General features: G+C 50.6%; 1 protein-coding gene across 4 annotated transcripts; it reads left to right on the top strand.

The window, feature by feature from the left end:
• Positions 1–582: 582 nt before the first annotated feature.
• Positions 583–26,393, top strand: AKAP1 (A-kinase anchoring protein 1). Of its 4 annotated transcripts, XM_059829123.1 has the most exons (12): positions 583–631; positions 1,543–1,620; positions 11,579–13,259; positions 15,965–16,098; positions 17,996–18,122; positions 18,695–18,825; positions 20,557–20,734; positions 21,434–21,584; positions 22,224–22,291; positions 23,736–23,809; positions 24,563–24,628; positions 24,768–26,393. In XM_059829123.1, exons 3-12 carry the CDS (start codon positions 11,603–11,605, stop codon positions 24,825–24,827), a joined length of 2,646 nt encoding a protein of 881 aa, XP_059685106.1. In that variant the 5' UTR covers positions 583–631; positions 1,543–1,620; positions 11,579–11,602; the 3' UTR covers positions 24,828–26,393. The 4 variants fall into 4 exon arrangements, with proteins under 4 accessions (XP_059685106.1, XP_059685108.1, XP_059685109.1 ...); XM_059829125.1 differs by lacking the exon at positions 1,543–1,620; XM_059829126.1 differs by lacking the exons at positions 583–631; positions 1,543–1,620 and adding an exon at positions 1,870–1,886.
• The last annotated feature ends 1,487 nt before the right edge of the window (positions 26,394–27,880 follow it).

Here is a 27,880-nt window from a genome sequence, read left to right as displayed (position 1 = left end):
GGGGGACCCCGCGGGGCCGCGCCGCGCCGGCGAGCGGGAAACCCTCCATTACGGCAGCGCCCGGGCTGCTGGCAGAGGCCCGGGCCGCCGCCTGGCGAGGCGCCGGGCCGCTCCCCGCCTGGGGATGAGGGACGCCACAGCAGCCGCCGCCGCGACCGGGGCTGGCCGGGCCTCGGCGGCACCTCTCCGCTCCGCTCGCCTCACGCAGAGCGGGGCCCCCTCTGCGCCGAATCCCCGCCAGTACCGACCGCGGAAAGAGCGAGGGAGAGAGGGAGGAGGCGGCGGACCTGACTCCGACCCCCGGCCGTGGCAACAAGCGCGAACACAGGCCCCGCCGGCCGCCGAGCCGCTCCCCTCAGGTAACGGCCGCGGGCGGGGCAGCACAGCGCGCAGGCGCGGCGCCCGCGGAGGGCGGGTCTCGCGGGGAGCGGCGCTCTCGCGAGAGGGGCGGGGCGGGCGAGAGGGGCGGGGCGGCGGGAGCCGCTGCATGTCCCAGCCCGGCGGCCCGGCCGGGCTGCACGTGGGCTTGGCGCGGCCGCGGCGGGCGGGGGGCGGCGGGCGGGACCGGGACCGGGACCGGGACCTGCTCCGGGCACCGGCGCGGGGAGGGCGGCGCCGCGCCGGACCATCCGTAAGTACCGCTGCGGGCCGTCGGCCGGCCCCTGGGGAGCGGCGGGGCCCGCTGCCCCCGGCTGTCAGCCGGCCAGCTGCCCCGGGCGCGGGGCTGGCGGGGTGGCCGCTGCCGGCCGGGGGGGGGGGACTGGGGCGGGGGGTGCGGGCCGCGCCGCCCTCCCCGTGGGCCGCCGCTCGGGAGGCCGTGGCCGCAGCGGTCCCGCACGGCCCAAGGTCAGCGCCGCCGCGCTCGGACCCCGGCCCGGCCCGGAGGTCACCCCGGCGCGGCCGTGCTGCCGCCCTGGCCGGGGCGCCCGGCGGGGCGGAGGGCGCGGGGACGCCCCGGCTCGGCTGCCCGCGTCGCCGCTCGGGGCCCGGGTGCCGCGGGCCGGGCGCTGCCGGGGCGGGTGCCGGGCGGGGAGCGGGGAGCGCGGCGGGGGCTGCCGGGGCGAGGCGAGAGGCGGCCCCGCGTCCTCCAGCGTTTCCGTGCGTGTGTTGCCGCTTACGCCCCACGCGACGGCACGGAGGCGGTCGGCGCGGCCCCGAGGGAAGCGGCGGGCGGGAGCCGGGCTGGCGGGGCTCGCTCCCGCGGGGGCCGTGCGGCAGCCGCGCGGGCGTGGGGCGGGAGGTGCCGCCGGGGACTGGGGGTGAGGGCGAGCGGTGCCTTGCGCTGCCTCTCGGCCCCCTGTGCGGCGGGGCTCGCTGCCCGGGGGCCAGAGCCGCCACGGCTCTCGGGAGCCAACTGCTCGTGTGCTGCAGGGACTTCTGTTCGTCAGCCAGCGCGCAATACAGCAAGGAGCAACGGGGTTAAGTTGTATCGCTCCTGAGGAGGGAATGTTTCAGTAGCCTCGCTTTCCTAGAAGAATCCTTCTTCCTTGACTTTTTCCCCCTCTTCTTTTCTTTTTTCCCTCTCCTTCCCCCTCCTTGAAGCAAGTGAGATCTAAGTGACTCGCGTTCCAGAATTGGGCACCTTGATCTATGGCTGGCTGAGTTCTCTGTCGCGGCCCGGTAAGTCACACCGTGAAGCAGGGAGCGCAAAATGAACAGGCGTCTCAGTAAGGGCATCCCTTGCATGAAAGTTATCTGCAATAGTAGGAAACTGCAACAAAAGCTGTGTTTGACCATGGTCTGCCCGTTACGGAATAGTAAGGGGCTGCAGAATGGAAGTAATTGTGCCTTTCTGTGTTTGCAGGGCCATGTGCTGCCGTGGTCAGGTCAGCGGTCGTGCTAGCGCCTGCTGAGTGTTATCAGAGCCTCCGCGGACTTTGTTTCAGGTGAAGGGAAATGGCTTGTTGCTGGGGAAAGTAGTAGCAGGAGACAGTAACTTTACTTTCCTCCTGTTTGCTTTGCACCTGTGAGCGCTCCGCTGAGCTACAGCCCTCGGTGTGTGCGCGGTATAGCCAACGTAGAGCACGTGGCACAACTGTTCGCGAGAGAGGCACAGCTTTTTCTTGGTCGCACGCGGACCAGAGCCGTTGGAGCAACTGAGCTGAGCTTGCTTCTCTGCCGGGGGTCACTGTGTGACCCAGTTCAAGTCACTTCACCTCTTCATTCTTTAATGACCTTCCTGGGTGAAGGGCGCAATGCCGTGCAGGCATCTGCTGAGCTACTGTACCTGTTGTTGAGTGATCTCAATGTACCTGTGATTCTGAAAAAGGATAGCACAGCTTTACTGCATGCATCTTGATGGCACAGTTTAGCCCTTGATTAATTGGTTTGCCTGTGTGTGCTGCCTGGTGCACTGAAGGAAATGACAACCTTTTGGTAAGTTAAAAGGAGCAAGAAGCCTGTAGAACTGGAACTGTGCTTGCTGGAATCCACCTCCTTGTTGCATCGCTTGGTGTCCCGGGACGGCTCACGGGCAGTCCCTCAGCTTCTGTTTCAGTGTTTCATTGAGCTCTGGAAGGACTTTTAAAAGCTCCCCGGGACACCAGTGCTGGGGGGTTTAGGCAGGTGAACCTCACCACGACTCTGGCAGTATCTTGTACAACGGGGCTATGGGCTGTTTGCTCTCAGATGTGAAACAAATGGTATTGTTGGGTTTGGAGGGTCTGCGTGGACGGTGCTTCAAGAACCCCGTTGTTGTGTGTTCTGGTTGCTGCTGCTTAAGCGTGCACTTGCTCCTTAGTCGCACCGATTTTAGTCACCTGTCCTAGGAACCTCCTTCCTAAAGATCTCTGGAGATGCTTTGAGATACTAATACTGAAAATCATCAACTGCCCAGAAAGCCTTGGCTTTAACCTAGACATCCCACAACGCCCAAAATGGAACAGGAATTCCCCTCACCACCCAGGGTGAGACGAAGCTGCCTGCAGTTCAGATCCACCGCCGTACGTAGGTTCCCAGCTCCTGCCGGTTCTCTTGGGAGTTAACTGTGACAGGGGCTGGTTTGTTTGAGGGTTGCAGCCAAAGCTGTTCAGAGCCAGAAGCAGTTGATTTGCTACGTTGAGATGCTTGTGCTCATTTTGAAAACACTTCGGGCTGACTTCAGGGGTGTTTGAGAGCAAGTGCGCTTTTGCAGTAGTAGAGTTATCTGAAGAGCATGATGCTTTAAAAGCAACATACCCCACTTATCCATGGCTCTCATCCTTCATGTGCGCGTAACTGATGTGAAAAAAATTATTTAAGGTATTTCTAGTGTCCAGGGAGACTGTAATAAGTTCAGGGCTGGTATCCCAGGTGCCCTTAGCAATGTCTAGAAGTAATAAAACCCATTAATTAAAACATTAATTACTTTTAATTGTTTAATGTTTCAGATCTAATGACTAGCCTTTTTTAAGTCCTGATTTCTTACTACAGTGTGTCTGTGGAACTCTTCATGCAAATGGCATGAGGTGATGATTAACTTCAGGCAGCCACTTTCAGATACTTGGAAGAAGCTATTTTACTCAGCAGGTGCTTAATATTTGCTGGAAATTAAGGCTGTTGAGTTTGCCTCTCAGGGGGATCGCTGAAGGTGATGTGTTTGCATGTCACTCGCTGCTCTTGCAAATGACGTGTCTTCAGCTGTTTTACTGTGGGTCTTGTTGTTGTCCCCGACGTGGATTCTCGTTAACTTTGCCGCTTCTGCATTTTGTACCCTGGCTGGAAGTTGACTCTGAATTTATGGGCAGTATGTACATGACTATTAGCAGGGTTGAATATGTCATAAAAGACCATTTAAAATCATTCTTCAGCAAGCAAATCACTGCTCGTGGACCGCGGAGGTCCCGATTGCCTTTGACCTCCGCTGCCACCTGGCAGGGAGGATGAGGAACGTGCCATGTGCTCGAGCCGATTTTGACTCCCTGTGTATAAATAGCGGCAGCTCCTGGCAGAAGCGCATGATCTGCGTGTGCCTCTGGTACCGCGGGCGCTAGCTTTGCATGGGGATGGGTCTGTGAGTTGGAAACTTGAAGTCTCGGGATCGAGGATTGGAGTATGTAGCCCCATAAATCTTAGGGCTGTGACCCTGCGGTTTCCCCTGCCTTAAAGAGGAGCCTCTTTTGTTGTGAGCTTGGACTGGTTTCCATGTCTTGTTGAAATGCAGGGTTAGGAATAATTTTTTGGTGTTCAGGGCTGCAGGAAAGAAACTTGCACATCACTTCCCTAAAATATTTCAAGTTGAACGGAGTATAGTGCTCTGTTTGCTGCCTGGAAAAGAGGACGGGCTCCCACCTCTCGAGTCGGAGTACCTATTTTCTATTCCTTGTGTTTCCTCCAACTCGATGTGACTGTAGGAAGGCCACTTAATCCGTGTCTTGGCTTTGCTTTTTGAAAAGTGGACTGCCAGCGCTGAGGAGAGGGGGAAGCCTTTCCGTGCGGGAGAACAGCCCCCGGCGTCATTCGGGCGAGGGCTTGTAGGCGCTCCTGTAACGCGGATCAAAGTGAAGCACGTCGCTCTCGGATTAGGTCTCGAGTGTGTTGTGTAACTTCTCATCGCAAGCTTGTTAATGCATACAAGGTCTCTTCCTGCTTGTTCAGTCCAAATGACTTAGTGACACGTTTGCTGTTCCTTCCTAGTGTAGATGACTACAGAGCGCCTTTTTCACAGACGTTTGATGTTCTTCCTCTCGGTGTGCTTCTGCGACTTCGTCTCAGCAAGCCAGGCCCGGGGCACAAGGCTTCCAGCTGAACAACACTGCTTTTCGCTTATCTGTTTAAGTCTAGTCCGGCTTTTGTTTTGGGAAGCTGTTTATCAAGGTCTCCTTGCTGCGCAGAGCAAAGCCTCCGGGTGCGCAGGTCTTGGTGCTGTCCTCCAGGTACCTGTTTGGTCTCAGGGCTGCCTCTTTTCTCGCTGTCTCTTACAGCAGTATCAGCGTGTTGTGGTGTAAACCTCACCGTTCCGTCGCCTTGAAGGTTCAACTCTGTTTTTTGTCTGGTGTGTAGAGTACGCTGGAAGCCTTTGGTAGTTTAGTCTCTGCTCCTGAGTGTTGTGCATGCCTGTTCTGTGGAAGTTGATATCGGTGCCAGGCATTTGACTTAGCTGGTTGCTTTTAAATTTTAATTTATAAGCTGCACCTGTGGTGGACATGACAAGATGTTGCCCGTGGCAAGGGCTGTGTTAACTTCATTGGTGTAGAAGCAAACACAAAATGCTAAGTATTAGACGTATTTTTTTCTGAAATTCTGGAAAATAATTTGTTCTATTCTCCAACCTGGGTGAAGATGCAGAAGGAATAAAAGGTGATAAAATCCAGATTTGGGGAAAAGTTTTGTAATGTGTTGGTAGATTATAAAGGTAATAAAAGCTGCTTTGCCTGTACCGTGGAGGCCTGATTCTCTTTAGTCTTCTATGAAAAACGCTTTCAGAAGAAGAGTTGAGTCTGGACTGGTAGGCGTGTCAAGGAGGTAGCTGTTCCGAAAGGATCCCGGCAACTGCTGTCTTAGCCTCTTGGCTGCAGAAGTGGCGTTCGTTCCCCGCTCAGGGATACCTGTGCACAGAGTGGGTTAGTCTGACTCGGAGGACTTTCTCTGCAGTTTGAAGCCGGGTGATAATAGAAGGGTCATGTGGCCTCTGGCTTATGTGCTAAACTCTTTTGGCTAGCTTGAAGAAGCAGAACATTTGGTCCAGCTCCATTTCTGGCGTAGACTCCAAAACTGGCAAAAACCCCAACAAAACACACCTCCACCAGATTTTGAGGAATAGCCAAGAATGGTAAAGGTGGCATTGGTGAAGTGGTGCAGAAGTGGTTTCTGAAGTTTGCTTCTGTATCTGAGAGACCTTTCTGGCAAAGCGGTGAAAAATTGATCTTGCCTTCCTCTGCGACAGAGGGTTCGCAGGGGGACACTGGCTTGGCTGAGGGAACGGTAAATAATGAAACGATTGGAGCAGGAAGGTAATAAGATATAAAGTGCAGTAAGGAGCTTGATCATCTGATAGGGTTGATGTTAGTGACAGTGTAACTGGTGGCTTATTGCATACCAGGAGCGATCAGCTCAGGGCCTTGCATCGATCCAGGAGGCAGTGCGGGCGGTGAGGGTCGCTGCTGGACAGTGCTTGCGTATAGATGAGCTTCTTGGTGACTTCTGAAAGGTCTGTGTAAAAACCAAACCCAACCCTACGGGTTGGCTGGCGGATACTTCTGCTGTAAACCTCCGCTCTCAAGCGTGTAAGTAGAAACTGTTCAAGTCCTGCGTTGGCCTGGAAGTGATCCCGCTGGAGCTGTGGAGCTGTGCCGGGCCGCTCTTCGGCTCCTGGGTGGGAGAAAATACACAGGAGCGGCAACTGTAAAATGAAATATTAATAAAGCCGGGGCCGTTGGTGTAGCAGCTTCAGCTGCGAAGGAGGGGAGCGAGCTGTTGTAGGAACATCAGCGAAGCTGATAACGCTGAAAGCAGTTTTTATCTTGGAGATAAAATGCAGCCTGGTGTTGGTGGTGTTTCTTCTTCCAGAGCTCTAGTTTAGCTCTACAACCACCAGCTTTTTCAGCCTGTTGCTTATGTCATAAGTTATCCCTCTGCAAATAAGACTGTTGGTTCTTAACATATTTTAAGGTTGTGGAGTGGCTTCATAGTAGTTTTCATTCACAGAGGAGACTGTTCCACGAGCTCCGTAGCCCACAATAACTGGGCTGTGAAAAGGAGGTGTTGCTTACAGGGTACCTCTCGCTGTTCTTGTCTTTCAGTACTGGTGTTTGAAGCAGAAACGGCTGCAGAACACTTGCCTTTAGTTACTGAAGTGTGGAGAAACTGACCTCTTCTCTTCCCTTTAAAATAAGCGCTGTCCGGTTTGAGACCTTGCTTGCCTGGCTCCTACCTGTCTTTGGCTGTTGGTAGCTGCTGAGTTGCGTTTTCTGAGCGCTCGCCGCTGGGTGACGTTGGCTTTGATGGCGGTACACCAGGCTGGCCCGGGAGGAGGGTGTGGGACAGGCTGCAAAGCCTTCTGGCTGCGTGACGCCCGGGCGATCAGGAGCGGTGACACGGCAGGCTGCTGTGACCTCACAGTCCATCCTGTAAGGTGATGCTAACCAGTGCGGGTGGAGCACATCTTTGCTTCTCAGTTAGGGTATGTAAATGCAATATGAGGAGCGGTGACACGGCAGGCTGCTGTGACCTCACAGTCCATCCTGTAAGGTGATGCTAACCAGTGCGGGTGGAGCACATCTTTGCTTCTCAGTTAGGGTATGTCAATGCAATATGCCAGTTCAGCTTTCGATTAAAATATGCCTCAAGCCAGTGGTAAGCCAAGTATTTTAATGTATATTTCTATGCGGTAATTTCTCTTATTTTAATCTTAACGGTAGGGCCCCCGGTTCTTTAGGTTTTTGTCAACTCCTGCTCTTATGCCTCCTGTAAGGCAGAGCATGTGCTACTGGTTATTTTTAGCATGGAAAATTTTAAGATCCCACGTGGTCCCATTTAGCTTTAACTGTGCCAGCCTCGTCCAGTTCTCTTTCACCCAGATAGTATTTATTTCCCGAGCGCGGTACTGCTAACTATAGGGTCTGTGGGGAGGCATCCTTGCCTTGCTGTTGAAGCTACGTTTCCAGTGTAGCTGCCTGCTTGTTCGCTCTGTGATCCTTCAGGATGGTCTTTAATTCCAGCCTTGATTTCCGCTGCTCTTGGGGCCTGGAAGCGTAACCTCTCGAGTGCTGGGCAGGGGGAAGCGGAGGCAGCGGGGACCGGCAGCGCTGGCGGGGGGTCCCTGCAGAGCCTGGGGGCTCAGTCACTGGGGAGTCGTCCCTGTCGCTGCTCTTGTAGAGGCTGGAAGCAGCTTGCCCCAGAACAGACCCTCTTGTGCGTAGAAAGCCCCGACAATCCGACCTGAGTGCTTGCTGAACTCTCCTCTCGGACCTTGAGAATGAATTATCTGGCTTCTCGGTGAGCCTCGTGCTGCAAACATTTCTAACCTTATTAGGATGTGTGTACTGAAGGATTGTTTGTCCTGGCTGGAGAAACAAGGTGGTTAAAACTGCTCTGGGACCCTGATGTGAACAAGTAGAATAAGTTGACTGTCCTTGGCTTTTTTTTTTTAAGGTAGGCAAGTGTGTGTGTTCATTCTTGTCCTCATCTCCCTGGTCTTTACCAGGAGTCTTCCATAAATCAAGTCAGGATACAGATTTGGAGAGCTGACTGACCCCAACTCTCCCCTTGGTGTCTTAATCCCGTCCTGACCTACCGCGGGGATTATTTAGCAAGTTGGAAAGGTCTCATGTCCTAGCTGCAGCTCTCCGGCCGTGCCTTGATGTAAGGTGTGACATTTAGACCGGATTCCTGACATGCCAGAAGGAAGCGGCAGCGGCTGGTGGCGCGGGGCGAGCGGGTGCAGTGTGTGAGCCCCGCACTATTTTTGGTGCGGGACTGCGCGGGGCCCTGCATGCCGGGGAGCGGCACTGGGGCGTCCCGCGCTCCTCGCTGGTTCTGGCTTTTGCAAGCTGATCGTCTCCGCTCCAAAGCCTCCGGAGCTGCTGCGCTTCCCCAGCCGGCTCCTCCTGCCTGGAGAGCGCAAGGACCGTCGGGCCAGGCTCTCTCCGGTTTGGCAGTGTTTACGGCCATGTGATTTGACAAGTTGCCATTTTCTGTTCTGCTGCTGGCAGGAAAACCCCAGGCTTTCTTCCCCCCATGTGCTTTAATGATCCCATTGCCCCCGCAGTCCTGAACTGGCTGTCAGATTGGCAATGGAGAGTCGGTTTTGCCGCTCTTAAACGTGTTGGAAAAACACACGTGGTCTTTAGGAGCTCTCCCGTGGAGGAAATGAGAGAGAAGTATGTGCTGCATCGTACAACCGTTGGGTCGAGCAGGTTGAAAATCGGCCATCTTCTAGGCATCACGTAAGAAGTGGCATTGTGACCAACGTGGGAGGACTTTGGTGGCCTGATTTTCGTATCACGTTTATGTAAGGAGATGTTTGGTGGTGGTAGCTGTCTCCTGGCCAGCCCAGTGCTGCAGGACATCTGCTGGCATCTTGTGCAGAGCCGCTGCCTTTTATCCCTTTCTAGTTGACGGAAGGATGTGGAATTCCCATTTAACGCGATCACTGATAGTATAATGCAGCTCTTCCTAGAACTAGTCAAATTAAAAACATGACGTTAAATGAGCTTCGCGAGGAGCAGTCAGCTAATCCACCAGTCCCCACTGACCTAAATATCACAGCAGAGTGAAGATCTTTATCTTAAATGGTATCAGTGTTTAAAATTACTCTTAAACTGTTTTGTCTGCGGGCTTTGGGACAGGACTGTCCCTCTGTGGGGCATCCTGCTACCGTCTTCCTGCGCTGCAGAATTGTGTGGGACTATTGTTTGTACAGTTGGTGCAACTTAATGGGGAATCGGATAATAATAGGGCTGTCTGTTTAATCAGGAAAGCTTGCTGGGAATGGACTTATGTGAGCTACTTTAATTTGAGTTTGTGGTACGCCTGTGAGACGGCTTGTAGGGTGGTTCTGCATTAATTATAACAACTTAAGCAGACAGCAGATGCACACTCGCAGTGGCTCACAATGTGCCATTGTGCTGTAGAGCGTAAACGTGAACCTCTTGTCTTAGGATTGTACGGACTTCACCCCTTCCATTTACCGAGTTCCGAAACCCAAACGTCCACATTATTGCATAGATCTGTTGGTTTTTCTGTGCCAAATCTCGGGTGTTGCCGTTATCTGGAAGTTCATCCTCAGCAGCAAGCCCTGCTGCCTGACTGGCAGAAACTTTGATGAGGAAGATTCAGATGTGAATGTCCAGTGAACACAGACTCAAGTTGCCTGCGTAGAACAACGTAAATACCTCATTCGTGATACACTGGCGATGTTACTGGGTTTCTAAAATCATGCCTGCAGCTGACCTTTGATTTGGGATTGAGCAAGAAATTTTCTAGTCCCTGTTCTTGCCATTCGTTGACTTGCCTCGGTCGTTAGGACTCGGCAGTAAACAGTACGGAAGCAAGGCTGGCATCCGAGCTAGCTTGGATAAAGTTGTGCGTTTGCTCCTGTGGGATGGGAGGGTGTGGCTGGAGGAGGTGAGAAATCTGGAGGGGATATTAAATTATCTGGGGCTTGGATGCTCGGTTTGAGCCTGAGGGAGGCATGGTTTTGTCCCCCAGCTAGAATGTAATCAGCACCTCATGAAAATCGGGGCTCCAAAGGAGAGTTGTGTTTGGAAGCCGTGGTCAGAACACTTGCTCGGACAACAGAAGTTTTTTTTCCGGTTGAGGCAGACTAAGCATAGTCGACAGACTGACTTGATTGCCTTCTCTTGTCTAAGAAATGTTATGCTTCTAAAGAGGAACTAGATAATACTCTTTCCAGTGAGTGGTTCCCATTTCTAGGACCATGCTATCTCCTGCAAACAGTCTTTATTTTTGTTGCTCATTGGCAAAAGTCTTGAAGCCTGTTTGGAGAAAAGTCTGTCGTGTGTAAGCATTGTCAGACACGTGGTGGTTTGCTTTAATTCCTCCTCAGTGAAAATATAAACTGTCAGTGCTTTGCAGCAAGGCTGTTTTGGGGACACGGGTAACTGTTTAGCTTTGTGTTCCAGCCGTAGGCTTTCCTTAAGGAAAAGGAAAGGCATGCCAGCCCTGCCTCCTGTGACCCAGGTGAGGCTCGTAAATGGAAGAGGATGACTGGGACGGGAGTCTCGGCGGTGGCGGGGTGGGGAAGGCTTCACCCACTTTCTAGAATAAGAGGCAGCTTTCAGCTCTCCAAAGTCAGAGGGGTGGCAGCTGCCAACACGGTAAACTTAGAGGTAGAACAAACGTTGGAGCCGGGTTCCTAAGTAGCAGTGTCCCTAACCAGCTAGGCAAATACCGCTGTTATAAGGGTGTTAGAGCGTATTTCCCGTCTTCGCTACTGCGAAATCTTCTAGAGGGACTTCTGTTCATTGGGAGGCACTTGCTTCATCAGGCTGTAGTTGCTCTTTGTGTTAGGAATTCCTGCCCTGCGTGCGGAAGAGTAAATGGGGTAGCTGTGTGTTGCTGTTTAGCTCTTGCTTGACTTCAGTCGTGTGCCTGCACACCAGCCTTTTGCAACGCTGCGGATGAGGACGTTCGCAAAGCCCTTCGCCTTCAGTGAGCTGTTATGTTTTAGAGAAGCGTGTGTCGCCAACCTATGAAACTCGGGAATGTGCCGCTGCCTTTCAGGCGGAGAACTGGGGAGACCTGCGGTGTATGAAGTCTGTGTCTTGGAGTGCTTGTGGTGCAGCTGTGTGCTGAACCCAGCCTGGTGCTGGAGAAACTTGCGGTGTTGGATGCTGCCCTCCTGTGTGGTACTGACCTGCAAAGGTGGGATGGGAGAAAGAAGGTGAAACTGTTAAGTGTAAAGGTGAGGTAGGGTGAAAGTGATGAGTGTAATGGTGAGAAATGTTCAGATATCCCTAGTCTTAGGTAAGGATCTCGTTCTGTGGTCTGCTGGTAGAGCAGAGATGTGAATTTAAAGAGCAGCTGGAAAACAAGCCCATTCATGCTAATAGAAATACTTCAAGGCATTTATGAAACTGTAGCCTTCCTGTTACTTTCCCTGTGACTATTTTAACATGGTTTCTGTTTCTCCTTCTAGATATAACTGTTGAGCGTCTGTAAAATGGCTTTACGCTTCCGCAGTTTAATCCCATATGCCATACCTGGAGTGCTGGCACTTCTTGGCTGCTGGTGGATCTATTCCCCTAGGAAAAAGCATGCAAGCTATCACGACAATCAAGCAATACCTGTCAAAGAAGAGCAGCAGGAAGAAGTGCCAGAGGATGTTTCATCACCCAAACCAGAAGCATGTGTTCCTCGAAGACTGCCTGTCTTGTCAGAGGAGCAATGCCCAGAGAATGAAACCTCGACCTCCCTGCTGTCAGCAGGGTCGACGACGCCCTCTCTCCTGTGTCAAACTCCTGAGAGGCTAGATCTCTCACGGGACCTTCCAGACCTGTCAGTAACGACAATTCAGCCCAGCACGCGTGAGGACGACAGTGAAAAACTAGAAACATTAGGATCTCAAGATGAAAGCAGCGTCCCTGCTTGCGTTTCTCTCCCTCTGATCTCAAAGAGCCCGGAGTGTCACAGCAGCGCTGCAGTGAGCCTTACCCAGGATTCAAGCTCTAGTGCAAACCAAGATCAGTGCCCACCAGCATCAGTGACACTGACGCAGAAGTCTTTGGGAATCACGGAGATCAGCAATGCAGAGCGGTCAGATGATTCTTCGTTTAAGCCCCCTAAGGAAAGCCAGATGCCGGAAATTGTGCTGTCGGGTACTGGCTCGGTGACAGCCCTTTGCTTGGGATTGGAGAAGGAAGCCAATAGCCCACAAGCTTTTCTCAATAATGAAGTTGTATCAAGTCACAAGGATTCTGCAGTGAGCATGTTACCGGATAGTTCGGAGTCTGCCTGTTTGGAGCAGTCCAGGGAAGAAGAGATGTCTGAATCAATTGCCAGTACTGTACCTGTGTGTCAGGAGGACACACAGCCAAAAGGAGATGAATTGGAAAGGGAGAATATTGGAGAAGTGAGTTTGGACAAGGAAGAAGTTGAGAAAATTGAGCAAGTAGCAATACAGATAATTTCCAAGGTCATTTTGGCAGCATCTGAGGAAGTGCTGTCTGGTTCTGCAGGCGATGTGTCCACTCAGATCTGCCAGGCTGCTGCCAGCCGAGCTGAGAGACCTCTGGAGACAGCAACCGTTGTTTCCTCTGATCAGATGCTTGCGGAGGAAACTGCGGGAGGGGGTGACAACATTGCTGTGAGGAGCGATGCTGTGGTACTGACATCCCCGCAGACCGAGGAACAGGACCAGAGTGTGACAGATTCCAGCTGTTCAACACACGGCTGTTTATCCAGCCCTGTTCAGGGAGGCACAAAAGACTGTCGGATGAAGAACCGTGTGTGCAGTGAGTCCCAAGGAGTTGATCGGACTCCTGTGGAAAACCATGGAGAGTCACTGGAAAAGTCTCCTTTGGTTATGGAGGACTCTGGGTGTAGCACATACACATCTGAAGGTGGGACAAGCGTGAAGGACTCATTGCAGAACACAACGCTGTCTGTTGCATCAGGCCAGCATTCGGACTCACTGAGCATATCTGCAACCCAAGACACGTCTGCTGAGCAGAGCTCAGTATCAAGTGAAAAACCTCCTACTCTGAAGCTACCTGAAGACAGCAAAGTGCCATACAGTAATGGGATACTGAAAGAGGGCGGTCCAGACTCGCATCATGAGCATGGAAGGGTAGCAAGGTTGGACGGAGATGACTCGGGAGGTAAGGGATTTGAAAATCCTCCTACAAAAGCATGGTGAACAAGCATTTTATGTACCGTAACCCTTCTGCTTCAGAATATGTTCAGATAAATCCTCTTCGTGTTTAACTTCCCCAGTAGATGAATATTTAGCCTTCATGTGCAGGTGGGTATGCATTTACTCTCAGAATTCCCATCTCTGTAGGATCCAGTGTTAGCTGGGTGATCTTCAGGGTGTACTGCAAAGGGGCGCAGAGGCTGGGCCCCTTTCAGCACGAAGCTTGTTGTCTAAAGCTAGGCGTGTGCTTGAGTAGCCCGGTGAAGTGGACCATGCCTGGATGTAGGGCAGGCTGTTGAACACCGTGCTGGTTGGAGACCTGTTAACACAAACAGTTTCTGCTTCAGTTCAGGCAGCCTCTAGTAAGCACTGGGTTCTTATCTGGGTGTTTATGGGCTGCTGCTGAAGGGAAGCCGTAAGGCAGGTTTCTGAGGTGCTGCTGGATGAACCAGGGAAGTGCTCTGATGAATTGTGATAAAATCAGTTGGTTGCGGACCAATTACCCTGAAGCCTTTTTGCTCGGAATGGTCGGTGCACGCCAAGAAATCCCAACAGGGAGCAATGTTCAAGGAGTTCCTCCACCTGTCTCTATGTTGCTTTTGCCTTCTAGATCTTGGATGGTGTGTTCCTGGCAGACTACAAAGCTGTCTGAGCAAACGTTAACCTGTGTGACCTTGGGGATGGATGTTAAAATCCCTTATAGGACCCTGTGGTGCCAACAGCCCTTAATGACAGGATGGCTTTTGTAATTGCTACGCTGCTTGTTGCAAGACATGGGGATTGAGTTTGCCAACAATTAAGGATTAAACCCACAAAACATTTTCACTAGTGAGAGTAACCATAGGAAGAAAATGGTTTTGCCTTGTTGTGAATGCTGGTGTGACAAGAAGGTGCAAGAGTGTGTTGTGGAGCCTCGTGATGACAAGGGCTGAAAGGTCTGCACTGAGACAGCTGAAGGGTAGGGAGAGGGGATACAGCAGGTAAAGTTGATAATGTGGCTATGTTGGATAAGAGGTCCTACAGCTGACCTTCACAGCCAGGCTGTGAGACTTAAATCCTCATCCTTGTCTAGGAAGTCTATGGCAAACAGCCACACTGTTTGCCTTCGACTCTCTAGGCATCTGTGCTGTGTTACTAGTTAAGATGTGGCAAATGTGAAGCAGCTGTTGGGTTTATTTTTCTCTTCGGTTTTGTGCTGGATGGTCTGAATACCTGCCAGCAAGTGAGGATCTTCATTCGTCTGCTTGTTAATCTGGAGGAAGGATCAGCCTTGTGTTACACTGACTGTATCTGGGATCTGACCAGGAGGAAGCTGTTTCAGTTTGTCCCCTTCCCAAGTAGAAGTGTTCCTGGTATCGGCTGATGGTTTGGCAACAAAACATAGCTCAGCTCTGGCACCTTGTTTCTTCAACTATATGACAAATTTGGGCAAGAGGCAATCCCCTGCCATGGCTAGTAGTGGGGGCACCTGGCACTTGGGTCACTGTGCAACGCTTGTTGGGGCAGGAACATGATCACAGAATCATTAAGGTCGGAAAAGACCTGTAAGATCATCAAGCCCAACCATCAACCCAACCCCACCATGCCCATTAAACCATATCCCACAATGCCACGTCCACACGTGCCTTGAACCCCGCCAGGGATGGTGACTCCACCACCTCCCTGGGCAGCCTCTTCCAGTGCTTCACCACTCCCTCAGGAAAGACATTTTTCCTAATATCCAGCCTGAACCTCCCCTGGCGCAACTTGAGGCCGTTTCCTCTCATCCTGTTGCTGTCACTTAGGAGAAGAGACCAACACCCCCCTCCCCACAACCCCCTTTCAGGCAGTTGTAGAGAGCGATAAGGTCTCCCCTCAGCCTCCTCTTCTCCAGACTGAACACCCCCAGCTCCCTCAGCCGCTCCTCATCAGACTTGTGCTCCAAGTCCAGCTTCGTCACCCTTCTCTGGACACGCTCCAGCACCTCAATGTCCTTCTTGTAGTGAGGGGCCCAAAACCGAACACAGTATTCGAGGTGCAGCCTCACCAGAGCCGAGTACAGGGGCACGATCCCCTCCCTGCTCCTGCTGGCCACACCATTTCTGATACAGGCCAGGATGCCGTTGGCCGCCTTGGCCACCTGGGCACACTGCTGGCTCATATTCGGCCGCTGTCGACCAACACCCCCAGGTCCTTCTCCCCGGACAGCTCTCCAGCTGTGGTGGCAGTGCACAGAGCAGGTGAATAGGCTGCACGTCCCTCCCTGCGTGCTGAACTCCCTGTGAAGAGCCCTGCTTAAGCCGTGGGGAAAAAGCAAAAAACCTTGCTGCAGCAGCAGCTCGGTGTTGACGTTAGCATAGCTCTCCTTCAGCTGGTAACTTTGACTTGGTGTCCTGTCTCTGCTGTGTAAGGTGTCACCATGTTTGAAGGACTCCTGAACTTGGGCCTCCTTCTGTTGCATTCCCAGAGGTGTGCAGATTTTTCTCCAGGGATAAAAGGAAACTTTCAGCAGGCTATGTGTGACTGGACTTCACCCTTTCTGGAATGCCAGCAAACCTGAAACATCCCAAATGAATGCCTAGGAAGAGCTCAGTGTAACCTCTCTATGAAAGGATGTGTTTTCATGGCCTTGTGTCTGGTAGCTGGGTTGTGTGGGTTGTCTGACTGCTGACACATGTGCTTGTCTTGTAGGTTTGGATGTAAAAAGCGTGGATTTTGTGGACAGTGGCTGTGCCATGAGGAAGACAGTGACTCGCCAGAACTCTAAGCTAGGAGGAGAACCCAGCAAGTCCGACTTCGTTATCTGGGAAATAGAGGTCCCAAAGGTAACCAGCCACTGGCCTGCTCGCGCATCCTGCCCTGCCCTACATAGCCATCTTCTGGTTCTTCCAGTCTGGTGCTGGCTCAGTGCCATCCCGAGGAGATCAACAGCAAATCAGTGAGGATTTAAGCATTTGGTTCCCATTAGGACTCAACAGGAGCGAAGAGATGGGACACAACTCTAAATAAGAGGCATGTCAGGGCTACGCCCAGGGTAACTCTGGTTGTTGGACTCATTATTCCCCATTATCTTCCACCCCAATCTGTTAGTCTGATGCTTTGAAAGCATTTAGAAGGCTTTGAGGGTACACAGGTATTAAGAGCAGGTGATGAATTTTCTTCTTTCCACTGTGTAGGAGGGTTATCTTTCAACTGCCTGTCCAAACCCTTCCTCACAAGCTGAATGCTCATGTGAGCTATTTTGCGGAGCTGCTGGGTCTCTCTCTTATAGCGAGCTTTCTTTCGAGTTGAGAGAGAGATTGTGGTTTTTAGGACTATGTCCATACCTTCTTCCCTGCTTTTGTATATGCAAAATCACCTGTGGCTGTCCTGCACAGTGTTGCCCCTGCGGTTCCGCGTTGCCCCTGCGGTTCCGCGTTGCCCCTGCGGTTCCGCGTTGCCCCTGCGGTTCCGCGTTGCCCCTGCGGTTCCGCGTTGCCCCTGCGGTTCCGCGTTGCCCCTGCGGTTCCGCGTTGCCCCTGCGGTTCCGCGTTGCCCCTGCGGTTCCGCGTTGCCCCTGCGGTTCCGCGTTGCCCCTGCGGTTCCGCGTTGCCCCTGCGGTTCCGCGTTGCCCCTGCGGTTCCGCGTTGCCCCTGCGGTTCCGCGTTGCCCCTGCGGTTCCGCGTTGCCCCTGCGGTTCCGCGTTGCCCCTGCGGTTCCGCGTTGCCCCTGCGGTTCCGCGTTGCCCCTGCGGTTCCGCGTTGCCCCTGCGGTTCCGCGTTGCCCCTGCGGTTCCGCGTTGCCCCTGCGGTTCCGCGTTGCCCCTGCGGTTCCGCGTTGCCCCTGCGGTTCCGCGTTGCCCCTGCGGTTCCGCGTTGCCCCTGCGGTTCCGCGTCTCAGCAGACCCGAATACTGACAGCCAGTAATGTGAGACAGCAGCTCCCGGCAGGATAAGCACGCTACCTGGAGTCCTTGGGTGCTGTGAGCCCAGTGAAGACATGTAACACACATTTAAATGGCTCAGTAAAACACAGGCTAAGGAAGCAGTTCTAGAGCAGAAAAATACGTTTCAGTGGTTAATGAAGACAGGCTGTCACTTTTCTTAAAGCAGCTGTACATTGTATAGGATTATCCATCCTGACTGTGCCCCAGCACTTCTGCTCCGGAATCTGGTCTCTGACAGTAAGCGGGGGCAGATGCGAGTGGAAGGGTAGAAGTGACAGGGCTTGCACAGACATCTCTTCATCGCCCTGCATAGCTGTCCAGGGACTCGGTGGTCTAACGGATTTACTCTCCTGTGAATTTGTCTACTCCCTTTCTAACCTAATTAGTTTGTTTAAAAATTGCTAAAACTTAGTATTTCATATCTGAATGAAAAATGCATGTAGCATGCTTTAAAAAAAAAAAAAAGGCGGTGGGAGATTGGGAGAGGATGTGACTTGACTTGGCTGTAGGAAGACAGTAGCCTTTACCAGGCCTGGTTTTGTCCCATGGTGTCTTTGTGTTGTTCTCCAAGGTATGAAGATGGATCTTTAAAAATGAGCTGTGCTTACTGATTGGAATCTACCTTGACTTATCACAGACCAGCTGAACCCTGCACTGGTCCAGCATTGCCTTTATATTTTTCCTGCTTGGCCCTGTGCTACAGGAGCTGGGAATGTGGGTGAAGTAAGCCACAGAGAACAGTGTTGTTTGATCTACATTTCTCTTCCTGACTGTTGCTTTCTTGTCCCTTTCATAAAGGACTTAGTTGGCCGCTTGATCGGCAAACAAGGAAGATACATGAGCTTCCTGAGGCAGGCATCTGGTGCCAAAATTTATGTCTCAACACTACCTTATTTCCGTGACTCCCAAGTCTGTCACATCGAAGGTAAGTGGAATGTCTCTTTATTCATGGTCTGATATGTAGCTTGGGGACCTTAATTAGATGGGCAAGGAATTTAAACAGATTTAGTAGCTTCATGAGCTCAGTGCTTTACAAAACTTTTCTGCTCAGTGCTGCTATAGTAGAGGTATACGCCAGGTCGCCTGTGCCTTGGCATGTGAACCCTCTATTCTAGAGGTGAGAATGCATTTTAACATCTTCGGCTGCTGTAGTTTAACCAACACTTCTTGCAGGATCACCTCAGGCTTGAAGGAGGAGCTATGGGTTGTGTATCAGCGAACGCAGTCTTGGCTGTGAAGGATGTTAGATTAATTGTGGCTGAAAAATATTTGCCAGTGAAGGGGGTTCATACCAGAGGCTAAAACTGTTGAAACTGGGCCTGGCGGTCTCAGTTGCTCATGTTGGTCTGATACCAGGTTACATGGCCAATCTATTAAAACTTACGTGGTTGACGTAGCGCAGAAGGCTTCTGGTAGCTGTATTGCTTCACGTATTGGGGGTGGGGTGTCCTCAGCATATCTGTGCTACAGACTTTCTGTGGATTTTTTGTCTTCCAGGCTCCCTGCATCAAGTAGAAAAAGTACTGAGCCTGATCGGCAAGAAGTTCAAAGAGCTGTGTCTCACCAACATCTACGCTCTACCTCCACCAACACCATTGACGCTTCATTCCCTCCTTATGACTGCCTGGGTAAGTCCCAGCCTGCTGGCTATGCTGACGTCAGGGTGGAAGGCTGCTGGTCACTGCTCTCGTAGTATGCTGTATCCGTGTGGCTGGTTCGCAGATGCCCACAAAACCAGTTTGGTTTTGTGTGGCTATCTGTTGTCCAGCTTGTGTAACTGTTACAGATCAGATTTATCTACTGTTTTTCCATTCTGCCTGAGCTGAGAAATGTAGAATCATAGAATCATTTAGGTTGGAAAAGACCTTTAAGATCATCAAGTCCAACCATAAACCTAACCCTGCTAAGTCCACCACTAAACCATGTCCCTAAGCACCACATCCACACGTCTTTTAAATACCTCCAGGGATGGGGACTCAACCAAATCCCTGGGCAGCCTGTTCCAGTGCTTGATAACCCTTTCAGTGAAGAAGTTTTTCCTAATATCCAATCTAAACCTCCTCTGGTGCAACTTGAGGCAGTTTCTTCTTGTCCTATTGCTTGTTACTTGAGAGAAGAGACTGACCCCCACCTCGCTACAACCTCCTTTCAGGAAACCTCTCAGGTTTCTCCTCTGAGAGGGGTGTACCCCGCCTGTCGCCAGCAGGCCTGGTGTTGTGTGGACCAACCCATGTAAAAAAAAAAAAAAAACAAAATCTTGCCAGTGACGCCAGGCTCGTAGCCAATCCTGGATCAATACCTATTGATCTGCTGGCTTTTCCTGTTTCTTCCCTCATCATTCCCAGCAACTGGAAGGACAGAGGAGACTGCCACTTGTGCTCCTGATCCCTTAACCAGTCATCCCAAGGCCCCGAAGTCTCTCTTGATTGCCCTTGGACTGTAGCAGAATGTTTCACCAGACTCCGGTTTATCTCCTGGGGTTGCACATCTGGCCTGGTAGGCTCTTACCTACAGACTGGGTGTTTGCCTAGGGAAATAACACTTCGCTCTGGAGCAGAGTTGACTGTCTGCCCCCTCTGCTTAAGGGCCACTTGCTGTGAGGCTAAAATGCCACCCTGGTCTGTAGCCATTGCTGTTACTGTCCCGAAATCCTGAGGCTGGTATTCTCAAAATGTTTTACTTCCTTATGGTATTTGATTACACTTAAAAGATGTTTTCATGCTTCTTCTGCTATATGGATACTTAAAAATATTTCTTTGCTTACATTGGGCATCTAGAATCTATACAGTGACTGTGCACATAACTGTCTCCACGGATGTGAGGACAGGCTTTGTTCTAGAGAAGTAAATTTATGCTGGGAAATTAAAGGTATTTTAGAAATATTCCAAGCACAGTGATGCTCGGAAGCTGCCCAACACAGTGGGTCTCTAGCAGCCAGGGCAAGTTACTTTGCAAATGAGACCTCTGTGACAAATCTCGGACAGTCCCTGCGAAGATTGCCTTGATGGTAAAACCGCCGTGGGCAGGGAATCCTTGCAAGTTGCACTGTGTTGATAGTGCAGCATGACTCGACCTGCATCGCTTCTGACTCTGCTCACTGATCTCTTGGGTAACTGAGTCTCACAGCTGCTCTGTGCCGATAGTCTTATGTACAAGATGGGTCCCAGCCCAAGTCTGATTTCCTTTGGAACAGCACGGAGTACCAGTGAGTAGCTTTCTGCTCCTGATCCAAAGCAGAGTGCCAGGGCTTTTCCGCCCATGGCTGTAAGCCTCAGGAGTTGCTGGTAGAACGTGAAGTTGCTGTGAAGGAAGCGTGTGTTGCAGGGAACACTAACGAGAATTTTTCCTCCACATGACAGCTGTTCCTCCCAGATGGAGTCACTGTAGAGGTGGTCGTGGCAAACCAAGTCGATGCAGGGCACATGTTTCTACAGCAGCATACACACCCCACTTTCCATGTCCTGCGTAGCCTGGACCAGCAGATGTATGCCTGCTATTCCCAGCCTGAAATTCCAACCCTGCCAACTCCGGTAGAAGGCAAGTAACTTGGTTGCTCACAAATTGTTCAGCTGAGAAACTTCTTCTAGGGTCATGCAAAAGCCTGACACCCCTGAGTTAGGCTTGGGAAGTTTCCCAGTGGATGAGAATGTGATAGTTCACTTGTCATTTCATCTTTTGTTTTAAGCTGCTGCCAGAGTACAGATGTTGCTCTGCTCTTCCTTACCCCACTCATCCCTGGAGTACCTCCCCAGCCACTTAGTTGCGTGTTCAAATTCAGAATGAGAGAAAGTTCATCTCAGGTTATTTCTAATCAACTTGGCATCGGGTATATTTTTGCTGACAAAGTGTGGAACTACTCCCAAATCTTTAGTGTCACTGTCTGCACATGGTGTAAAGTGGAGGGTGCATCACGTGGAAGGGGTTATTAGTGCTTACGTTCTTTTTTGGAGAGAGACCTCTCCGTTAGTGACCGAGGGCTGGGAGGGAACCGGGTACCTGGGCAGAGCAGCGTGGTGGTGGCAGACAGACTTGAGAGTAAAGCGCACCTCTCCTGCGTCCCGGCTGCAGGCCTTGTCTGACGGGGGTACGGGTGGTGTTGGAAGAAGATGGAAGCAGCATAAAAAATGCTGTTGATTCTCAGTAGATAACTGGGCAGCACTACTAATGCCTGAAGTGCTGATTTCTGGAAATCCACTTACAATGAGCCTTTCTTCTCTGTACTCTTATGTTTTGCAGTTGGTATCATCTGTGCGGCTCCAGGCCAGGAAGGGGCATGGTTACGGGCTCAAGTTATTAGCTACTTCGAAGAGACCAGCGAAGTCGAGCTCAGATACGTGGACTATGGAGGATATGACAAAGTGAAGATCGATACACTCAGACAAATCAGGTATTTAGCTCCTCTTCCATGGCCTGAGGCCCTATCAGGCTTGAATCGTCATCAGAGGCATCCATACCGTTTGAATTGCTTGCAGGTTTTTCCACAGCTGAGGCGGGAAATGGTAGAAAGGTTTGTCTCAGCAGTGGGTGTGGATTCCTTGGGAGCACAGCAAGCTCTTGCAAGGCTTTTTTGAAGGGGCGGAAAGAGGAAATTGCAACTTCTGCCACTTCAGCATGGAAGCTGAGCAAAAGGATGCCTTCAGGAGGCCCCAAAGTGTAGTTAATTGGTGAGCTAGGAATAAGATTCAGATTCTCTATGACCCAGCCCCATTGGCTGGAGAGCCATACTGGGTGAGGGTTTTCTTACACAAGCCCATTAAATACTTGATTGTGCCCCGGAGGTGGGAGAAAGGCAGCACAGCCTCCATTACGGAGGTGGATTTTGTTTGGAACACAATCCAACTTGGCATGCTGATCAGAGAATTTATTGCTGCTGCTTAGATTGTTGGGAGACTAGTCTGGTTTTTTTATTGTTGTCAATTTTAAACTGAATTCCTGTTAGAGCAATTGACTAATCAATGTCACCTTAAAGAATACAAGAGCAACTTAAAGCCATGTTCTTATTCTGATTGATTCCCTTTTCTTTAAGGTCTGACTTCTTATCACTACCTTTCCAAGCAGCAGAAGTTTTACTAGACAACGTGGTGCCACTTCCAGGTAATGGAGCTCTCGAGATGTGCTGTTGGCGCTCCTCCTGCAGGTTTAAATGGATGCCAACTGTGTACAAGTGATGATTCTGTCTAAACTTCTCCCTCCTATTGCCAGTGCAGCCTCTGATGTGACTAGAGTGAGGATTGGAAAAATTGTATTTTATTCTTCTAAGTGTGCTAGCATAGCATAACCTGTCAGACTCCAGGGGAAAGATGATAAATGTCCAGGCTTTTTCCTGCATGGAGGAGAGAATGAATAACTCTTTTAAACAGCAAGTTGGCAGGACTGGCAGGGTTAGGTGAAGTAGCTATAACCACTCTGCTTTCTTCTGTCATAGCGTAGCTGTAAATGCAAACTTACTTGTCTAGCAGATTAAAAACTATCTTGACACTTCCCTACTAAAGTGGCTGATGTGTGTAGTTCCGTGTTCAAAAGACTGCCCTCCCAGCGCTGGAAGAATGTCAGCCGCTGCCTAGAAATGCGTCCTGGTTTGCTTTTTCTCTCCCTTTTCTAGTGGAGTTAGAGATGCGTGCTGCATCGGTGTCTGAAACGCTGCCCCTCGGGGTGCGCAGGGGGTGGCTGTAGGAGGTGGGGGTCGGGCCAGGCTTCACCGCTGGGGTGTGCGGCTGGCGGGACTCCGGGAGGTACGGGCCCTGCCCAGACGGCATGTGGGTGGCAGGGTTTAACCTGCTTCTAGCAGAAGTCAGTGTTTTGCATGTTCCCTGAGGTAATCGGCCTCCTCCAGTATTTGTGGGGCTGTAAGGAGTTCGCTGGCTGCTGGAGATGGCTTCAGGGCGGAGGGCACAAAGGAGAAACTTTATTTTGCAGCAGTTTGGTAGGACATCAGCGACTTTCCTCCAAAATGAAAACGCTTATGTCCGGTCTACAGTGTCGCTTGTGACTGTACTGCCAATGGCACGAGGGTTTCCTGCTGCATTAGGTGTGGAGTTAGCAACAGTACTCACGTAAGCTGGGCGGGCCGAGGGGCTTGAGCTGCCAGTGCTTGCGGAGTGCGTCAGGCGCCAGCCGGCCTGCGGTACAAACGCTTTGAGCTCCTGTTCACAGCGTTGCACTCTGCGCGGGGTCAGTGAAGTCCTGAGGGCCCGGAGCTTAGTTTATTAAGGATCAAAATCCTAATGGCAGCTCAAAGGTACTGCAGAAGTGTACTTTTCTATCTCCAAGCCTCCCAATTCATCAGCCACTTGTGTTCACGTTAACTTAGCTAGTGGCTTTAGAAAGCGCTTCGTCCTTCCCTTCAGCAACACAGCAGGCGTAATACTTGTGTGATCTCCGGCTTAATAGACTGGTTCCAGCAAATGCCTGCAGCAACAGTAGGTGAGGATTCTCCGGCCTAAATTATGTAGGATGTTGGACAAGATTAGCTTAATAGTCCCTTCTGGCCTTTAAAGCCTGTGAATCTCACTTGTTTTCTCCTCTTGTCTTTCCGCAGACGAGGATCACTTTTCATCCGAAGCTGACGCAGCTGTTAGTGAGATGACCAGAGGCGCAGTCCTAGTGGCGCAGGTACCTGAGAGCTGTCTGGAAAAGCCTCGTTGCTGACTTGAGTGCTGCCGTTACCCTCTCTGCCCCCAGCATACCGTGTGCGTTCAATCAAAAACAAAGCCAGAGCCTCTAAGCCCGGCTGCCGGGCAGGGCTCTTGTTGAGCAGTCGTGGCGCTGAGAACTTCCTTGTGTAGCATCGGCACTGCTCGGGACTGCGCGGCCGGGAAGGGATGAGTATTCCCTCCTGTTACTGATGCGGTGAGGGAGGAAGGGCACCTGCATGGGTTTACTGAGCCCAAAGTGGCCTCTTGTCCAGCGGATCAGGTATTCACCTGGGTCTGCGCTGCTTTGCTGGTCTCAACTGTCTGTGCAACACTGACGTTGGGGATCTGGCCTCTGGCTGACTGAAGGGAGAAGTGAGGCTTCTGCATGCAGTGCCTGACCCCAGCGAAGAGGTGCTTCCCTCCTGAAGTGCTTCTCATGGTGGCTGTAGCTATCCACCTAAGTGCATTGGGACGAGTGGGGAGCTGACAGCATTTGTGACACTCAGTCTCGTCGGTTTAATGCATCACCAGTTCTAGCAAGGACGTGGATTTGAGTGACTAGAGCAAACTTGCCAGCAAGGTGTCCCAGCTGCCTGGTGGCAGTAGGTACGTTTCCTCTAGCCTGCGCTAAGTTTATTGAGTATCTGATACGCAGTGAATTATGCTAGCCTTGCATCCTCCGCGGCTCAGACCAGAATTGCTGCATGCTAATGTTTTTCTATGTTTCCAGGTCACAAATTACGACAACGCAACAGGTCTGCCACTGATACAGCTGTGGAACTTGATGGGAGATGAGGTGTGTATGTTGACATAACTATTTTTTCAACACTGTTAGAGTTTATGATTATGCAGACTTTTGATGGTTGATTAGGAACTTGCTGATGTTTCTTGCTAGTGGTTTGTTCACCTTTCTTTTTTTTTTTACCTCCCTTTAGGTGGTGTCCATAAACAGAACTTTGGTGGAAAGAGGATTTGCTCAGTGGCTTGACTACTAGCAATGTCCTAGATGCCTCGACAGCTCTTTCCGCAGAGAAAAACAAAAGAAGAAATCTTGTTTTGCACTGTTACAATTTGGTTTGGCAACCTCTCACAAGAAGACCTCTTTACACCTGCGTGTGGAGTTCTGTGATCCATTGAAACTCGGTTCGCTCAACTGTTACCATTTCACTAGGAACACATACCTCATCTCAGTGACAGGCGGGGTGTTAAAAGCCATAATGACAGATACTGTAGCTTTAAAGCAAAAAATCCTCCCTGGCCTCTACTCAAAAGTCAAATGGAAAAAACCTTAAAACCTTGGGTCTTGCTTGAAGCTAGCAAATGCCCCTGAAACACTAACTGTGGTTGTATTTTTGTTCAGTGTGTATAATGCCCCATGAACTTAGTGTCTGCCTTTCCTAAAAGTTACGTTGGTTGTCCTTTTTTAACAGGCTCTGCCTATGAAATTAATGAATGTTATTAAGGAATTTAATGTTCAATTATGGATTTTTCTATATTGTGCCACTAACCTGCACAAACAACATTCATCTTGTGTCTTCCTTACGCCAGGAGGTAGATGAATTGCATTCGTTGCACTTGCTGTGGCACATGTCTCACTGCAGTCATGGTTTTTAGGCTTGATATGCTTAAGGAAGAAAGCTTCTCTGTGCAGATGCTTGAAGTGCAGGATATGTTACCACTACAATTTTTGCTCTGAAATGTCATGTATTTAAAGAAAAGAACTGATTGCCAAGCCCAATTGTAGTTTATATTTTTCTAGCTGTGCAAGTCTGTAAATATATATAAAAAAAATTGTAATATTTTGTACAAGAAAAACACTGGAAACAAAGGGAACTTTACAGAAACTTTTTCACACCAAAATGTCCTATGTAGGTAGAAATGGTTTGGAGTGCATTAAGGTAGCTGACATATTTGGAGCATCTGAATGTTGGGAGTGTTTCAGCTCTGCTGTATACAGGATTAGCATTCCCTTAGATTGCTGTCTGGTTTGAATTGTCATCACTGCATTCTTTGCTATGTTGCTGTACAGATCTGTTTAAAAAAAAAAAAAAGTAACAACTTGGCATTAATACTGCAGTGGTGTTCTCTCTCAATTTTTTTTTGCTCCTTTTTAGATTTCTCACATATTTAAAATTTTGCTCAAGTAATTTAAGCTGACTTAATATTCTTAAACACATGCCCTCTAATGTATATCATTTTAGATATGTATTGAGCTGGGATTTATTGCTGGCAGAGAAGATACTTGCCAGGAAAATGTTGATGTAGTCAGTCCTCCGAAGTTTTTTCAGGTGGATTCAAGGATGTCCTTACATCCTATGAGTTAACGCATCAGTGCATCACGCATTTGGATAGCTGCCTACAAAAGCATTTGGTCCAATCTCTTCTGATATGGTATGGGTTAATCCTTTTGAGTTCTCTCCTATTCGGCGCTTATGATTTAATGTTCATGTTTGCAATAACATCCAATGAAAACTAAATTTGGTAACTCCGTTAAATCTATAAAACATATATCCTCTTGGAATGTTTCTTTCCATTTCAATTAAAGCTCGAATTTTAAGCCGTCTTAATCAAACTGTGATGACTAAGAGCCTTCATTTCCTGACTTCCTGCAATGTAGGGTTGGGAAGGGAGCTCAGTGGGATAAGCAGGTGAGATAAGATCCTGACGGCTTTTCAACAGATGCAGAAAGGTCAGGCTTCAAATCTTCTGGGGTTCCTTTTACTTCCAGCTGAAAATTGCATTTATTTTTATGATTAATTACTTATTAGAAAGCCTTAGTCTGAGCAGTGGTACTCAAGGCTGTTGAAACTGTTATGTATTTGTGGAACTAATTTACTCTGGACCCAGGACGTCCCTTTTGTCACACTTGTGTGTTGAAAAGTGAAGCTTGGGAGTCTGTTTCTATTGTCTAGGCTATAAAATCTGCCTTTAAAATATTGACAGGTTTCTTGTTCAAGCCAAGCAGTGCAATGATGTGGACTGGTGTCCCAGTGAACAGTTTGCCCTTACCACTGGTATTGGAGCACCTTGCAACTGGGAAGTCTGTTCTAGCAGTAGCATGTATTCGTGCTCTCTGCATGGAAAAGAAGCGCAGGCACGGGCTGGACTGGGGAAGGTAGGGCTGCACAGAACAAAGCGTGTCAAGCTCAAAGTGCTGCCTTTGTGGTCCGTAGATGTGGACACATGCACACGCAGTTGTTCAGCGTTGTGGGTATTGGTCTTCCTGATCTCAAGGATTAAAACCAATCCACTGCGTTCATTGCAGAATATACAGGCAACCTGTAGATGCTGTGGACTACAACTCGGTGCTGCTTAGTGCAAGTGGTAGGTGAAGAGTAAAACGTGGGGGTTTTTGGTGGGGGAGCAGTGGGGTTGGAAGCTAGCAAAGTCTGACCATGTCCTTTCTGCGTGCTTCTCACCGCAGGAAGAGGGTTTCACTTCCCAGGTTTCTCAATCCGTGCTAGCCTCCAGTATCTGCTGAGGGATGGCTTTCGCCATCAGGCATGATCTACCAGGTAGAAATTTGGTAGCTGGCTTCTTGTGCTGCGGGTGGTTAACACGTTACTGATAGCCTGAGCGCGGTGTATGGCGTGCCGAGCTGTGCATGCACAGCAGCTCTCCGCTGCTGCTGCAGGCGGTCTGTGTGAATTTGCTGTTTCAATTGCCAGCCGGTTGTCTCTTTCCCTGGACGGAGTTTCTGGCTAAGGGGAGGAAAACGCTGCTGTGTAGCTGTGAAGGAGGCTGTCTGTCCTTCAGCTCTGTAACTTGAGTGGTTCAGCAGCTCAAGAATGCCTTACTGGGTGCCTTCCCTGCTAGGTGAGGTCTCCCCTAATCAAACCAGTTCTGTTGGGCAGGAGCCAACCTCTTGTGGAGGGTTTCCATTTCAGCCTTAAGGCAGTGACCTTCCAGCCCTCTCCCGCCCGTGTCTGGCGTGGTGGACAGGCTGGAGACAAAAGGTCAAGAGAAAAGAAGGTCAAGAACCCTGCACGCCGGTGTCAGTCTGATGCAGGTTTGTGCAGTGCCTGGAGGAGTTCACTTCTTTCTTCTG

Source organism: Gavia stellata, chromosome 25 (genome assembly GCF_030936135.1).
Source record: "Gavia stellata isolate bGavSte3 chromosome 25, bGavSte3.hap2, whole genome shotgun sequence".
NCBI classification, from domain to species: domain Eukaryota; kingdom Metazoa; phylum Chordata; class Aves; order Gaviiformes; family Gaviidae; genus Gavia; species Gavia stellata.
The sequence above is the reverse complement of the archived record's forward strand: the minus strand, read 5'-3'. Positions and strand labels throughout refer to the sequence as shown.